The sequence below is a fragment of the Rutilus rutilus genome (genome assembly GCF_951802725.1).
Source record: "Rutilus rutilus genome assembly, chromosome: 7".
Classification (NCBI taxonomy): Eukaryota; Metazoa; Chordata; class Actinopteri; order Cypriniformes; family Leuciscidae; genus Rutilus; species Rutilus rutilus.
Window position 1 is genome coordinate 15,050,549 of NC_140221.1, and position 17,827 is coordinate 15,068,375.

General features: G+C 37.0%; 1 protein-coding gene across 12 annotated transcripts; it reads right to left on the minus strand.

Annotated features, from left to right (window-relative positions):
- Positions 1 to 22: 22 nt before the first annotated feature.
- brd3b (bromodomain containing 3b) lies at positions 23 to 17,182 on the minus strand. 12 transcript variants are annotated; one of them, XM_084414136.1, is made up of 13 exons: positions 17,016 to 17,182; positions 15,537 to 15,871; positions 14,403 to 14,540; positions 14,121 to 14,265; positions 13,833 to 14,017; positions 11,944 to 12,315; positions 11,047 to 11,175; positions 10,774 to 10,962; positions 10,244 to 10,312; positions 9,013 to 9,245; positions 7,683 to 7,972; positions 5,047 to 5,172; positions 23 to 1,986 (listed from the first exon to the last, which is right to left on the minus strand). In XM_084414136.1, exons 2-13 carry the CDS (start codon positions 15,735 to 15,737, stop codon positions 1,865 to 1,867), a joined length of 2,199 nt encoding a protein of 732 aa, XP_084270262.1. In that variant the 5' UTR covers positions 15,738 to 15,871; positions 17,016 to 17,182; the 3' UTR covers positions 23 to 1,864. The 12 variants fall into 12 exon arrangements, with proteins under 12 accessions (XP_084270262.1, XP_084270263.1, XP_084270258.1 ...); XM_084414137.1 differs by having other exon boundaries at positions 23 to 1,983; positions 17,024 to 17,152; XM_084414132.1 differs by having other exon boundaries at positions 17,024 to 17,152.
- Positions 17,183 to 17,827: the final 645 nt, after the last annotated feature.

Consider the following 17,827-nt stretch of genomic DNA (forward strand, 5'->3'; position numbering starts at 1 on the left):
AGAGACAAGGTAGGTTATAGTCACAAGGAACATGTAATGCATTACAGTGGTATAATGAATAAAATCAAAACATAATTAAAAGCATCCTACATAAGAAGAAAACCCAGGAAGTCACTTTACATCACAATTTTTTGATGCTGATGATTTAAAAAAAAAAAAAAAAAAAAACACTATACACATTGGCTTCAACTTAATCGGTTATATCGGACCCATTTTACTTTATTTTAGTGTGCCAACTAAACTTAAGGCAAAAAGAGCACATCCAATGATTTTAAGGGGTTCAGAGTTCAATTCAAGGCTGTTAAATGAAATGAATCATTGTCAATGCCACAAACCCAGTGAATGAGTGGCATTACTGCAGCCACAAAAAGAAAATGAGAAAATAACCTCTAATACATTCATATTTTCTTTTATAAAGATTATCAGTCATGGTCCATTTCCAAACTATTCTGGATACATGGCAAGAAGTGTCAAGGTACCATTGAAAGCATTCAATACACCATTTGAGAAAACAAAAGGTAAAATAATAAAGTTATTAAAATTGAGAACATACATTAGTTGTAATACTTTCAACTAATAATAACTATTGTCAAACACACATCCTTCTGAAATTAAACCTAGCACTGCTGCTTGAAGTCTTCTCAAAGATAACCGTCAAGTCTAAGTCTCCTCTAAGTGTCTACTTGTCCAAGAGAGCTAGAATTCACTTGGTTTCAGAGTTTCAGAGAGGCTGATTCATTCCAATCTGCAGCCTTGTGGGTGGGTGATTTTTAACATCTGAATGCATTTTGCCATTACCTCAATTTCAAATATACTGAACTTCATCACAACTTTGATTGTCCTATGAGTGGACTTGGTAAAGATGAGGCATATCAGATAGAAAGTAGGATAAGAGATACTCAGAGCACCTACATATCAATAGTATAAAAAAAAAAGTACAGAAGACAATCCAAATATAAAACAAACAAACAAATGAGTGTATGATATAGATTAAAAACAAACAAACAAACAAAAAATTCAGACACATAATTCTACATCAAATACTGAGCTGAGAGCACCCGAAGAGAAAATGTACAGTGTTGAAATTGCCAAAGTAACTGCGAAGCCTCTGAAAACGAAGTTTTAATAACGATACTGACACCAGAGTTGCGGGATGCTGTCTAGAGTTCTAGTGAGTTGTGTTGAGCCAAATTCTGGTCAACTGGAAACATTTCTGTAAAGACCGAATGTCGAAAACACGCATAACTTTGTGCCTTTTTGGATAAAAAAAATAAATAGTCTCTTAAAAATGTTAACAATGAAGAGCATTATCATAGTCAGTAAAATAAATGCGGAATGAGTTGAAATGTCACGCCAACATGACAGAACCACACCAGAGTGAGAGAGCCGATAAAATAAAATTTTCCTTCAGATTTTGAGACATTGTGTAGCTACTCGATCAGTAAAATGCAGCCAGGCATTTGTCAGGTTTTCCACTAACGCACGTTTTCAGTATGGATCTAATGAGCAGCAACCTAAAAAAAAAAAAAAAAAAAAAAAACGACACGCACAACCGTTTCACCTCCACAACTGACATATTTTCAAAAAAATATCTTTTTTTTTTTTTTGTCTTTTTTTTCCTCTGGTGATACCAGGCATTTCCCTTTGAGGGCCAGCGAGAACCTTACAACTGCTTGAACTATTCCAACTCTCCTCTTTGTCTGAGCCAAGAGCATCCTACAAACTATTTTTAAAATATCCTCTGCCATCTGCAAAGCATCTAGCTCTTTATAAAATGGGCCTTCAGAGAGATACTATCATGACAACACACACTACTCATTAGAAAATAGAGGAGGTTGAAGTATGCGACGTGTCGAATTGGAGTTCAGTCTGAGTCACTGCTCTCGGAGCTGGAGCCGCTGGAGCTGCTGCTTCCCGAATCCGAAGAACTGCTGCTGCCACTCAGCCGAGATGGCCCGCCCCCCTGCGCTGACCCCGCCTTCTCTGCTGGGAACAGGGAAGAAAAGTGATTGCATGTTCAATATGCGTGAGAAAAACAAACACTGAATGTACATATTTTAGACAATTCATTTCCGTTAAAGGGATAGTTCAACCAAAAATGAAAATTAATAGCCCATGATTTACTCACCCTCAAGCCGTCCTAGGTGTATATGACATTCTTCTTTCAGACGAACACAATCAGAGTTATATTAAAAAATGTCCTGGCTCGTCCAAGCTTTATAATGGCAGTGAATGGCCAGTTTCTGTTTTGAAGTTCATCAAAGTGCATCCATCCATGATAAAAGTGCTCCACACGGCTCATGGGGGTTAATAAAGACCTTCTGAAGTGAAGCGATGCGTTCGTGTAAGAAAAATATCCATATTTAAAACTTTATAGACTAAAATAACTAGCTTCCGGCAGACGGCCTACGCAAGTCGACTTACGCCAAAAGAGTAACACTTGACGATGTATGACGTAGGAGTAGCGTAAGTTTAGACGCCTCTCGCGGATCAAACAAACAACAACGAACTCAAGCTCCTCCGACATTTCTCTTTAAAAATGGTCGTTTTAGACTTCTAATTCGTGACTGGTGTTTTGTTTTGCTCAATCCTCTGCGCTTCCGCGTTCGTCATTATGTTGTGCGTCAGGTCAAAGGTTACTCTTTCGCCGTAAATCGATGCGTACGGCCGTCTGCCGGAAGATAGTTATTTTAGTCGATAAAGTTTTAATTGTGGATATTTTTCTTACACGAACACATCGCTTCACTTCAGAAGGTCTTTATTAACCCCCCAGAGCAGTGTGGAGCACTTTTATCATGGATGGATGCACTTTCAAAACAGAAGCTGGCCATTCACTGCCATTATAAAGCTTGGAAGAGCCAGGACATTTTTTTTTTATATAACTCCGATTGTATTCGTCTGAAAGAAGAATGTCATATCCACCTAGGATGGCTTGAGGGTGAGTAAATCATGGGGTAATTTTCATTTTTGGGTGAACTATCCCTTTAAGACCCTATATTGTTTTCTTGCACGCCCTTACCCACACCTGCAGCTGTGTATTACGATAAAGCAGAGACATGCACAAAGAAAGCAAAGATCTGATCTCGAAAGGACAGAATATATTGCGTGCCCGCCAAAGCAGCTGATATCAAGTGAAGTCAGTTAGTTGCAGCACATACACAACCATATTCATCAGTTATTAGATTCTCTAAGCAGGTTTAACCATGTTTTGCTCTTTGTCCAAACCAGGGCTCAACAGCAAGGATTTTTTTTTTTTCTGTCAGTAGATCAGGATTTCTAATTTCCCTGTCAAGACTTTTACTGGCACTAACACAAAAATGAGAAGTTAATTTTAATTAATTTATAATTAAGTATTTTTAATAAAAGTACAAAAACTCTCTTTAAAAACTACAGTTTATATATACAGATAGTGAGTGTTTGGGGGACAGTAAGATTTTTTAAATGTTTTGGAAAGTATTTTATGTTCACCAAGGCTGCATTAATCAAAAATACAGTAAAACAGTAAAAGTGAAATTTAGCTATACTTTAAAATAAGAGTTTTCTATTTTAATATATAGTTAGTAGTATATAAACTTTCATCAAAGTTGTTCTAAGACAAGAACGGGTATTGTTCAAAATTCATGTATAACTTTGAAGAAAGGTTTTGATCCACTTCAAATGTCGACTACTGTATTTCAAAATGTAATTTATTCCTGTGATGGAATTTTCCATAATTTTCAGCATCATTACTCCAGTCTTCAGTGTCACATGATCTTTCAGAAATCATTCTAATATGTTAATTTGCTCAAGACTTCTTATTTTCTTATTATCAATGTTGAAAACAGTTAATATTTTTTGGAAACCTCAATTTTTTTCATGAATAGAAAATGTCTTTATTGTCACTGTTGATCAATTTAATCCACCCTTGCTGAACAAAATTAATAAAACAAATTCTTACTGACCTCAAAATTTCTAAATTTAAACTGTGTTTATAAACAGTTATTATAACCAGACAGGAGTTCCAAGAAAGGAAAATTATGGCATTTGTGGGTCAAAAAAACAAACACAATGTTACTGAATCTACCAAGAATATTAAAAGTCAAAAACTATAGATGCACCACAATTTCGGCTACCAGCTATTAGGCTACTAGGTTTAGAAGGGCTGAAATCAAAGACAAAATGATGTTTAATTGGTGCTTTTCCAATGGCACATTTTGACTGTTAAGCCTCTATTTCATGCACAGAATGCGGATAAACTACAAAAGTTAAACATGTCAGCTGTGAGGACTCTAGGGCTGGGTTGACAATATAGATTTCTCGATTTTAATCGATACTGATATGGATTCTTAAATCTCAAAATCGATCTTTCAATCTTCTTTGTTGATGAACAAAACTCCATTATAGATTTGTAGCGCATCTGCCATCCAATAATCGCAAAATAAGCTTTGCGTTTCTTTACTTTTAATATGAAACGAAGTCTCAACTTTCAAATTTTGTTGATTTTATCATGAAATTCAAAGAATAAGTGACAGATCACTTACTGTTGTGAGTACTGAACTGATAATCTCTTCCTCTTTCTTTATCACTAGTTACAGCACTAAATAAACATGAATGAACATCAGAAGGTATGTTGAAAGATATAGTACGACTGAAATGTATAATGTCATCTCTCAATCAGTGTTTCAACTGCGGAAAGACAACATTAAAACAGCTTGTATACAATATGCTCCATAACGTTACATTTACGTTAGTTCTCAGCAGAATTCGCTATCAAATCTCACAGAAGAAATAGAAAGATAGCACCATCCCAGTAGGGCAATAGACAGTCCCGTCAATTCTTTCAAAACGGGCCAGCAGTCCATCCTTGTTGTTGAGCCCTGCAAACCCTTTTCAGTGTGTGAATAGCATTACATATGAAGGTCTGACAGAAGCCCTTCGATCAAGTTAGTCAAATTAGTGAAGCAAAAAGCCTATCCTTATCTCTGTTTTCTTATCCTACCATCCTTAATCCAGCTAACCCAGTTTGGTCACCTGTCTGCTCACATCTGCACACTACCACACAGGTACCTTTTTTGGGTGGTTTCTTGTTGTTGTTCAGTTGTCCGCTCACGTCCTGTAGCCTCTTTTCTAACTCTTTCTTCTTTTCCTGAACCAGTTCCTCTTTAGACTTGGCACTCTTTTTCCCAGTGCCCGCTGCAGGAGACACACAGCGGTGACCGGTGAGTAACGGGTTGCCCTCGTAGCCCACCGCCGTGGCAACAAGCAGCAAAAAGCACTCTGCTACACTGGTTTTAAACTCCATGATGTCAAATTTGTGTTCAAGGAATCTTATCAGGTTCAAGTTGAGACCAAACAGCAGCATTTGGTTACTACCATAAAAAATGATTTAGACTCATCCCTCATTTTCCTTAAAGTCCCCCTGTGGTCAATAATTGTATCCCATAAAACTCCAAAATGACATATTTAAAAGTTTTTTCCTTGAAAATAAAAAAAAACGTCATACCTTAAAATAGCTTGAATGTAACTCTACACCCTTGCTTAATTTAGTATACGCGGTTCTATGAATATGCAAATTAGCCCTGCCTCCACTCACTCAGCTCAGAGATCCACTCGTTGACGATCACACGTTTACGTGATTGGTTACAAGGTAGTTTGTGACGTCAGAAACACGCGTTTTTGAGACTGTCTTTGGTTCACTGCTGTTTTAAGGAGAAAATACTCAGCAATAGCTTGATTTTCACCACAGGGGGAATTTAAAACAAACAAAAATCAAGGTTATGTTGAAACACTAACAACAGAAATGAATAGGGACAATTTTTAGAGGATTTAAAAGAAAAGTATTTTTATTTTAAGTTTAGTTTAGTGTTTATTTTTATCACGGTAATGAAGTTGTAAAATTGAATGCAACTTTACAAAGAAAAGGTTAGTAAGCATTTTTTTTTTAAACATTAAAATCATGCTAACGCGCGGTTTATGTCTTGTGGCTGTAATATAGAGTTCAACACTCAGGTTCTAAGGGAACTGATTATCATTAAAAAAAAGTATACCATTGAAATTTCATAATTCTTGTTACCTCACTCACTCATTCACTCACTAGCCTACGTTAAAAAATAAAAAAATAAAAAAAAAACCTTACTGAAGACAAGTAAAGAGTCAGTGATAAAATAAGAACAAAGAAAATAACTACAAGCAATAGGACAATAATCTACAATAGAACAAAGAAATAGACATACCTGAAAAACTTCAAGCACTAGAAATAAGAAATACTAGCCAATTCAAAGTGATTCAGTCAAGAGCATTGAGATTCTCTTTTTTGTTGTTTTATTAACATAAAGTGACAGTAGCCTAATAAACCTGCTGTCGTCTGTCATTAAAGCCCATATGCACGGATCCAATATACTATTACACGTGTTTTCTTTCTCAACTGTTTACATTTCACTGAAGACATAAATGACTGTGTTCACAAGGATACTAGCAAAGAAGAGCATTTTGACATAAGTATGTGTATTTAACCGTTGTTTAGGCTGCAAAAAGAAAGCTCAGTACTCATTCGCTCTATGAGCAACGGCTTCATGTGCATATAGTGCCATTATGCCGTTGACAAATTTCAACTGGTTAATTATGTCTACTGGCATATCGCCCACCCTTAATTGATAGTATAAGCTTCAGTTGCATTTTGAAGCATTATTTCAACGTACTTTTTAAATAATAGTCTAACAGCAGGCTTCTTGGTGAAAAACTACATTATAATTCTGCAAAGAAATCACCACCAATCAGAGAACCACAACAAGAAAATCGCACTAATAATTTTTTATTTTCCCTTGAAGCAATGTGAATTACACATTAGAGTCAGTCTCCCTACACTTTCAAACTACTTAAAATTGTACATGCTAATTTTGCAATAAGTGTGGCCGATTAACATGGTTTTAGCAATGGTATTTTGAATTATGGCATTGTAGTTTTTACCTTAAACTTCTTGTCTGATTTTCGAATACTTTTTTTGGTTCAAATCAAACTTTGTAATGTTGCAGTTCACATCATAGCTGGTTGGTTTGGCTTAAATCTTTAACTAAAGACCCTATAGGAAATATAAATAGAAAAATATACTTCCGGAACCAAGAGCACTAAAAATGTGAGCAGGTACTGTTGCACTCCATTGAAATAGTGTGTATTTTAAAGGTTATGGATTGACCCAATTCACTTCCATTGTGTGTGCCTTTTTTTTGGGGGGGGGGGGGGGGGGGGGGGGGGGGGGGAGTGGAAATGACTTATTATGGTAATCAATCAATGTTATGCCACAAATGCTGAGGATTGAGCTTAACTTGTAATGAACCCAGAATATTCCATTGTGAAGTATGAGTGCTGCAGTGTGCACAATAATTACATGTACACTGTGTACAATTAGGAAATTCATGGTCTGATCAAATGTTCTCTACTGTATACTGATATACTCTTTAAACCCTTGAAGCTTCACTTGAAGGTATTAATACCAGGGAAAGCACATGTAAGGTAATCCACCAAAAGTCATGCAACACATTGGAGAAGGTGAGTGCTCCCAGCTCAAAGGAGGAAATAGCACAGCCCATTTCAGCTTTTAGAGCAGACGGACCAGGCAAGAAAAGAGAGCTGCTTGTCTATAAAACACTGAAGTAAGCCTATACCTAGCAACAAATCTGCTGAGGAAGAAAAGAGGTTGCACTTACGTAAAGGTTTGCGCTGCTTTTTCTGTAAACAGGACTTGACGTATCGTTCGAGCTCACGCAACGTGGAAGGCTTGAGCGTTTCAAAGTCGATCTCGATCTCGTCTGGGTTGGAGTCTCGCAGTGACGGCTCACGTGACTGGATGATGTGGACCACGCGGCCCAGTTTCTCACCCGGCAACCGGTTGATGTCCAGGCTAAGTTGTCGCTTCTCGTCATAAGACATGGGAAGAGACTCCTCCTCGTCAGACTCGTAGTTTGCCGCACCAGGTTTGCCCCCCTTTTTCGGTTGCCTGTGGATTGGAGGTGTAGTTTGCACGAATGCACAAGACTGAACTGGCATACTGAGATTGAACAAATTACATGAAAGTTAGCTCACTTTACCACAACGACCAATAAACGGCACATTGTGTGTTATTGCATTGTGTTGATTTACACTGACTTACACTATTTATTTACACTATCGTAATATTATATCTTTAAATTTAAAATTGGTATTTATCCACATATAAAAGCACGCCAAATAATCAGCCGATATCATCAGTTGATATTGATAATCATGACTGCTTAGCCTATTAACAAGTGTTTGCCAAAGGTATTGTGGATCTTCAGTTTTTTATGGAACCCTGTTCCTGCCTCAGAACAATAAATGTAAGCGTGAGATGAACTTTAAAGAAAAAAATAAAGTCACACTAAAGTCACACTTTCTATTCATTACAGAATAGTGAAAAAAAATATCACAGTTTTCACAAAAATATTTTTTTTTCCACATTTATGTGCCAAGAAATGTTTCTTGAGCATCAAAACAATCCTATTAGAATGATTTCTGAAGGACCATGTTACACTGAAGACTGGTGTAATGATGCTGAAAACGTCTAGTTAAAATTGTAATCGTTTTTCAGAACATTATTGCTTTTACTGTTTTTGTAATAAATGCAGCCCAGATGATCATGAGTAAAAAAATATAAAAAAAAATAAGTGTAGTGTAATGTCCCCATCCAATTCTTTTTTTAATCTGAGGTGGAACAGGTTTCCATAGTTTTTAGATATTTTAAAAGGGATATTATGTAAAAATAAAATGCCTTTTTGCACATTCCATTTGCAAATCGAAATAAAACATGTATAATAAAATATATTATGTTGTATAACATTTCCCTGTATTGTACTACAATTATTTGCTATTATAACATAGGTATAAGCATTATATTTAACCATTTGTCTGCATTCTTTCTAAATATTGCACAAAACCCATATCCACTATAACTAGGACCAAATATTTACACAAGGTCATACATTTTGATCAAATCCAAAGATCCCAACAAAACCAGCTAACCTTGTAGTGGATGTGCTGTTGGGTTTCCGTGCAGAGGTCTTTTTCTGCTGGGTTTGCTTATTCGGTTGTGTGGACTTGGCCTTTTTGTCATCTTCCACCTTGACCTTGTTTTTCTCTTTATCCTTCTCTTTGTCTTTCTTCTTCTTCTCTTTTTCCTTCTTCTCTTTCTTTTTCTTTGGTTTGCTCACAGGACCCTGTGACAGAGCGGCTAGCTGTTCATGAACAGCCTTCAGCTGAGGAGGAAGGTGGAGGGAATGGTTAGCAAGCAGGGGGATGGGGCATGCTGCATCGACGCTAACTAGGATCTTAGCTGTGCGGGACAGATGATGGGACTGGTGATGAAGGGAAGAGTTTGAAGGATAATGAATGACATTTGTCACCTACATATCTCCCATTTTCATGGAAACGCTCTCCCCAGAAAAATAGCTGTCTGCGGAGGACTCTTATTTTGAAACAAATGCCATGCCCAGAAATGTCTTGTTTACTTCGGAATTCTTTGCAAACAAAATGGACATAAACACTTTTAACTACTTTAAATTCCAAATATTCAAATGCTACAGCACACTAATCGAACATTTTTACAAAGACGCTATCCATCATCGTTTCGCTGTCCAGTTACAAACCCACATGTTTTAAATAGGTATGAAATAAATAAATGCCTGTTATTGATGTTATTCATCTGTTTTTTAATCTCATAATTCTTAATTAAAATATGATAACTCGATTTTCCGGTGAAACGACGGGCTTGCCTCTGATGCATATGCCGGACTTCACCAAACATTTAATCCCCGCCCCTTTCTTACAACCGACTGCAAGCTCGCATTCAGATCTGCCTCCATCCAATAAACAACTGAGTGATAGAATCAAGTACCCGTCCTACATTTTTCTTCAATCTCTCTCTCTCTCTCTACAGTTTCATCATGACTTTAAACCTCCTTTAAAGAATCAAAAATACTTTACCACGATGATTTGGAAGCACCGGAGACCACATCCCAGCAAAGAATTTGGATTCTCACTGATACACATGCCAATCAATGTCATTCGCAGAGCAGAGAGGGAAACAGAGCCAAAAGACTAGCTGAGAGTGTCAAAGCAAGCTCACTTAAAGATGCCCAGCTCAAATACACCCCATAAAGCACCACCTTAACCCTCTACCGCTCACTTAAGAAGAAGCTACGAAAAATGGAGGAGTTAGTGGGGTGGGGGACCGGGAAGTAAAAATATCATTCACCTGAAAACGTTTGGCACACCCGTTTTTTGTCCCCGACCTGTTACCATTGGGGTGCTCCACAGTGAATCGCTGGTAAAAAAGCCAAAGTGAAATCAAGGGACAAAATAGTCATTCTCAAAAATGTATTTTAACAACAGACTGTGTCATGATGAGAGCAGAGTAACTATAATCGACACCAATATGTTTAACACTGAGAGACAGCCAAATTAAAAACTGTCATCTGAAGTTTTACTGCATGCAAGCCAATGTATACCAAGATGCCAACACAAACTGCAGAGGCGGTAGAGGGTTAAACGTTCAGTCCAGGGTGAGAATGGGCACTCGTTTCCAAAACATTATGAAAACAAGAGACATTAAGAAAAAAAAAAAAAGAAATGAAAAAAATCCAAATGACTAACACAAGCAGTCAGACTGAGGAGGAGGAGGAGGTGGTGAATGTGAGGGGGAGTGGCTGTGGCCTCTGCCTGTCTCTCCACCCTTGGTTTGGATCTTGGTCCTCAAGTGGTGACACCCACCTGTTTGCCACTCACCTGTTCCTGCAGCTCAGCCAGCCGAGTGGCCCGTTCCTCCTCCGAGTCGGAGCTGGAGCTGGAAGAGTCTGCGCTGCTCTCGCTGCTGCCGGTGCTCTTGCTCACCACAGCCGTGGCCGACACCGCACTGGGCGAGGACGGCTCTGCCGGTTCATCGGGCATCTTAGCGAATTTCATCTCAAACACATCCTGTAGGTCAAGGACAAATATGATTGATGAGATCTGAAAGCACATTATCAGTTACACTGGCTCTTTTTTTTTTAACCACCGCACCTGGAGTTTTCTTGCCATGGCAACGACCTCGTGATCAGGCGGGTTGTATTTGTAACAATTTGAGAACATTAACCGAATATCTGCTGCGAAACTTTGGGCGTCTTGGTATTCTCGACTGTCCATCTTTTTCTGGAAAAGACACGTTGCATGAGATAAAGTTTGGCTTTAAAAATGTAAAAAAGGGAATAAAAACTGAAGTTTTATATAGTACTGTGCTAAAGGCTTAGGCACTCTAGAATTTTCATCCCCAAAAATGGTTTTAAGACATTTATTTGTATCTTTTGCTGTAGTGTGTCAGTGGGAAATATCAGTTTACATTTCCAAACATTCATTTTGCCGTTAATTGTAATAATCCAATTACATTTTTGTATACACAATGAGTCTGACAACAGCCGGTGCTCCACACGGAGATCTGATCTCACCATGATCAAGTCTGTCTGGGATTACATGAAGAAACAGAAAAAACTGATACAGACTGAATCCAGAAGAACTGTGACATCATCTCTAATTTCACTGGATTATTACAATTTATGGACAAATTAATGTTTGGAAATGTAAACTGATATTTCCAGAAACACTACAGCAAAATATATAAATAACTGGTTTAAAACCATTTCTTTGGGGCAAAAATACAAGCGTACCTAAGACTTTTGCACAGTCCTGTATATGTGTATATATATATATATATATATATATATATATATATATATATATATATATATATATATATATATATATATATATATGTATATATATATATATACACACACACACACACACACACACACAGACACACACATTTATTTAAATGATTTATAGTAAAAAAAAATCTATTTCTTTTGAATATTTACTATGCTATCCTTTAATAACTTTGCAAGATGTAATTTTATGCCATACTTTGACAGAGCTGAGGTCCATTGGTTGCTTGATGATTTCATGATAGTCATGCAGCTCCAGGGCCTCTGCATCTACAGGCTTGTAGAAGGGCCAGGCGTAGGCCGCATGTTTCTTGGAAAGCATCTCTTTAAGGATAGTGTCACAGTATTTGAGATGATCGTTGAGTTTGCTTTTCTTGTTGCCTTGCTGTTGGACATCCCCATCCTCCAGGTCTTTTTTGGGAGGTTTGATGGGTCGACCTGTGCTCTCTCGTCTGGAAATGACTTTACTGTGTTTGGACTCTAACATCGCAGTGGGCGACTCACTTCTGCTGGCAGTGATCGCGCAGGTTGTGGGTGTGGTCGTGTCCGCTTTCCGCTTCACCCCTTTCTTCTGAGGAAAATTAGATCAGCATGTGTGTTAGAACACTACTAAAACAGGGATGTGCCCGATGCCACATACCTTATTCAGAGAGAAAAAGAGACATTATATGAAGCCCCTAAAAGGGACATGGTGATGGAAAAAATATGAGATGGAATGAAAAATATATCTCAATGCTTTTGTGTTCTCACGCAATTATTCTGTTGGGTAATTATATTGTATATCAATGTTGAAGGGTACTGAAATCGCTTTTGAATGCGTGCTCGCTTCTCACTTTCAAATTCGCAATCATGCGTACTCCGTGTATAGGGAACGGCGGTAGGGATGTGAAACGATTAATCGCATCCAAAATAAAAGTTTGTGTTTACATAATATATGTGTGTGTACTGTGTATAATTATTTTGAATATATAAATACACACACATGCATGTATATATTTAAGTATTTAAATATAAAATATTTATATATTATATAAATGATATATAAATATATGTATACAGTATATAAATGCAAATATTTCTTAAATATATACATACATAGGCTATGTGTGTATTTATATATACAAAATAATTATACACAGTACACACACATATATTATGTAAACACAAACTTTTATTTTGGATGCGATTAATCACAATTAATCATTTCACAGCCCTATGGTCGTAAGATATTTGTCATATGTAAGATATACAAACACCACGCAACACCAACTAACCCAAGCAAGCCTAACCATGTCCCTTTAGGGGCTCTGTAGAATGGGTTATTCATTTTCCGTGCCTTTCCAAATAAGGTATTCGGCTTTGGGCACATCCCTAATGTGCAAAATGACTGATCAGTGTTCGTGTGTGAAGGACTATTCGTAAGAAAGCCTTTAATAATTAGGCTCGTTTAAGCTCAAGTTCATCAGACACCAATCAGGGTTTTTTTTTGTTGAGATATACAGACACTAAATTCATCCTTCAATAGGATAAATGAGAGATAACAAATAAATAGACTACAAATCATTTTATTGCGCCAACAATTATAGCCCTCACAAACAGATTATGCATAATAATGGGAACATTACTCACAGCAGGTGATTTGAAATGTATTGCTGAAAGCAGTAAATCTGTTACAAAGCGGTTTTGTTGGCTGAAACAGTGGAGCTTTGGGAGATGAATCTCAGAAAACGTTTTAGTGTGTTTACAATCTTCCAGCTACTTTTAGAATGTTAACAAACTAAAGCATAGCATGCTGTCAAAAAACGAAAGACCTCTCAGAGAAGTTGCATCTCTAAATACATCCCCTTTAAAGCCCAGCTGCTAAAAATATGGAAAGCTAAAAAAACAACAACATCTGAACAAAATATAATAAAGAAAAAAATTAAGATAAATAGACACTGACAGACAGATAGATATATGATAGATGCCAGTAGTTAGTTGGCTTAGTTAGTCAACTATACAGATCCATCCCTACAACAAAAGCTATTCATTTTTTTCCTGGGCACAAATGGCAATGAAAAGGACTGACATCATTTAAGCTGGTCTTACTTTGAGAACAGGCTGTGCGGTTGGAATCATAGGAGGGGGCGTCGCAGGGGGCACAGCTTGAACATTGGAGGTGATGGTCGAGACTGGAGTCGCAGCTATTACAGGAGTTTGAGCCAGCTGAGGAGGGGAGCTCGGACATGACGAGGATGGAGAACCAGTAGTCAGTGCTATTGATGGTTGGTTTTCTGTTCGGATGTAATAACGACAAGGTCAGCAGAAAAACCTCCTCCAAGCCACATGTCATTGGTAACTTCAAAGGTTCATTATTTGTGGCATCCAGTCAGTTACCTGAACCAGGGGGTGCTCCAGGTTTCCGTGCTTTACCCTTCGGTGGTGGGGGTAAAAGTTCCACCTCCTCCTGGGGCATCTGAGCTACCTTTTGGAGGAAAATCTTTTCCAAGGCTTGAGCCATGAGAACAATGTCATCTGTGGGCTGGGACAATAATTCAAGGGAAATTCATTTAAATCACACATTGGTATTGGTATAAAGTATATTATTATAAAAAAATATAATAATATATATTTTTTTATATTATAAAATATAAATAAATATAAAGGACTTGGATCTACCTTGTTATAGATGTAACAGTTTGTGAACATAGTGTTAAAGTCCTGCATGCATTCGCCAGCAGTCCAATAGTAATTATTCTCAAGTCGCTTCTTTATGGTTCCCATGTCCATTGGATTCTTAATAACTTTATGGTAGTCCTATTTGACCGAAATAATAAATTAGACAAGGTGTAATGCACTAGGTAGAGAAAAACAACAACATTTAAAACACTGTCTATAGCCATAAGCAAGTCATTTATAGTTTATTTCCCACTCTACACACTGTTTGATAATCTCAACACAAAAACGCTGACTCAATCAACTGCATGAGTTTGAGACTCTCTGCTTGCCTGAACAATAGCAGATTGTCACTATTTTTGCAATGCCGTCTGGTAACACTAGAGGTGCAAAAATTACACCAGTCACCTCTAATTCAACTTATAACACACTACACTACAGGTCAAAAGTCTGGAATAATTAACATTATTATTATTTATTTATTTTTGGTTCTTAAAAGAAGTATCACCACGGCTGCATTTATTTTGGGGAAAAAACAAAAACGTTGTGAAATATTATCACTATTAAAAAACAACTTTTCTATTTGAATATATTTTAAAATGTAATAGATTCCTGTGATGGCAAAGGTTCTGGAAATAGTGATACACCATTCAAAAGGCTGAAGCTACTTTTATTCAGGAAGGATGCAAAAAAATTCAATCAAAAGTGACATTTTTAATTTTACAAAAGATTTATATTTCAAATAAAAGGTGTTCATTGAACATTCTATTCATCATAGACTCTGAATTCTGAAAAAAAAAACCTCAGTTTCCACAAAAACATTTTCAACATTGAAAATAAGAACAATTATTAATAACTGAGCACCACAGGCTATATATATATATATATATACACTAAAATAAAAGTTTGTTTATATAATATATATACCTATGTGTGTGTGTGTGCATGCATATATCATACACAGACATGCACACACACAGAAATATATATAGAATATATATAAATATAAAAATAAATATACACACATATTATATAAACAAACTTTTATTTTAGAATCGATTATTCCATTTGACAGCACTAATGTGTATGTGTGTAAATTATATATATATAAAATAAAAAAGCAGCAAAATTACTCACTGGCAGATTCAACTTGATAGCATCCACAGGTGTGTAAAAGGGCCATGCAAACTGATGCTTCCACAGAGTCTTCACAACCACATTCTGCATATACTGTAGCTGGTTGGTTTTTCGGCCAGGCTTCCCAGGGTTCGTGACCTCAGGTGGGGGAGGGTTTACAATGGCTGGGGGCACCTGGGCAGGGGATGTGACTACCGACATACTGGTCAGTTAAGGGAAAGAAGTTGCTTGAATGACGTCTGCACGTCTCTTAGTTCAGCTTCAATGATCCTCTTGCTGCTCCTTAGTCCCACCTCCACACACACATCCCATCTCAGGACCTGAGTGTCAGCACGCTGCCAGTAAACGTAGAGAAATAACTCATTGAAGAAAATACAGCTATGAAAATAAATGACCTATTTATCTATATGGTGTGTATATGGCATCATTAGAAATATAATAGCAGAAATTATACTCTTTTTTTTTTTTTTTACATTATATTGCTATTTGCACAGATGTATTTGACTGTGTAGCACAGAACCAAAAATAATCAAATTTAAAACTTTATCAAGACCACAATCATGGTGGAAATGCATGTTGTAAACAAACAGTATTTTTAATAACTGTTATTTTCTGTAGCTGCATTAATATAATAATTAATGTAAACCAAATTGATTTTATAAAAATCATTTTCAGGTAATTTGATGTATAGCTTAATAAATGATATGCATCTTCACCAGTAAATTAGTTAAAAGTCTGAATTTCAGTATCGGGGGTTTCACATGAATGAATGACTAGAAAACCAGGAAAAAGCAGATTTTTTTTCTTTTTTGTGAACTTGTGCGTTTCATTTGAACCACTTCAATAGTTTTAAACACCAACAAAACGATCAAAATTTCGCGTGCCCATGAGAGGCCATGAAAAATCGCAGGTTTAGTCAGAATTAAACCAAAACATCAGCTAGCAAATTGCGCCCCTGCGCGCCCTTAAACGGAGCTCGAACTGTAAACTTAACTGGAAATACATTTTGCAATCGCGCGTTAAAGTAACTGCATCAGGCGTGTGTGTATATAAGTTCTTGAAAAGATGGCGGGCACGGGAGAGACAGGGCATCGAGTGAGGAATGCCGAGGATCGAGCCCCACCATGTCTTTAACACAACCATTGTGTGTGCATGCCGTTCAGCCAGCTAGCTACTCAGCGGGCTAATTTGAAATCATCCCACAATTCATCCACCAGTCCTATTTATACACTTGATACAACGAAAAAAAAACAGCGCAAACAATTACAGCGAGCTCTACGTTTACAGATCGAAACGGCTGCGCGTGAAAGAGGGTTTTGTTACATTGTTGCAAAGCGCCGCTCATCAGCTTCACTCTGTCAGAGGAGATCCTGCTAGCCACATTCAGCTGTGTTTTCCCCCCAAAACACCAATATACATCACCTAAACTGAATATAAACTTCGATCGGAATGCACTAATCGTAAATATATATGTTATACTTTATTACTTTCACTCCAAGCAGCTCCGGTAGCGTTTTCCTTGCAGATTTTCGGGTAGCTTTTATTGCGAAGAAGCATAATAGATGGCTGGGGTCGACACTGGTTGGGTAGTGTTGTGCGCATGCGCGCTGCTTCGCACGGTATTGTGGTTGTTGTTGTTGTTGTGTAAATGAACGCTCTCGGCGCCGATCGGCCTTCAACATTCTCGTTCCAAACGTCCAGTATTCTTTTGTTTTCTTTATTATAAATATCAAAGTGGCATATTTACAGTGAAAAGTCAGTAGGTCTTGATCAGGACCACGAAACGCTGTTTTGTTTCACCGTGGCGTGAATGGGTTTGTTGTGAGTTGATGACCAACATAGCTAACGCGTTACTTACAAAATAAATATATAAATGCGTGGACGTGATATATTGATTTGCTGAAATTAACTTTTATTAGCTTACTTCTAGCGACAAACATTTGATGCTGTGAAAATGTGCCGCACTTGTTTTATCCTGCAACACTGGTCAAAATAATAATATATCAAAAGAATATATGTAATGTTTATAAATGTCCAGTAAAAATAAATAAATAAATAAACAGTTCCTTTGTAATGTTCCACATCTCATGATGTCAATCAATCAGCACTAAAACATTATAAAAACAGACAAAACAGTAAGACTGATATCCTAGGAAATCTTTTAACACTTTTACACACTTACTCGCAAAGTACTTAAACACAAATACATGATTTCGTTCACAGTTTATTCAGAAACTAAAGCTGTGGAAAATGTATATTGGTCGCATAAAGTAAAGAAGACAGCCATCAGA

What these genes read in the sequence shown, in the direction of transcription:
- brd3b (XM_084414136.1), bottom strand. Translation starts at nt 15,737, where the DNA reads ATGTCGGTAGTCACATCCCCTGCCCAGGTGCCCCCAGCCATTGTAAAC. An exon ending in CTATCAAGTTGAATCTGCCA is followed by an intron (nt 14,541 to 15,536) that starts GTGAGTAATTTT and finishes TCGGTCAAATAG; the next exon opens with GACTACCATAAAGTTATTAA. An exon ending in GGTGTGCCAAACGTTTTCAG is followed by an intron (nt 9,246 to 10,243) that starts GTGAATGATATT and finishes CTTCCTCCTCAG; the next exon opens with CTGAAGGCTGTTCATGAACA.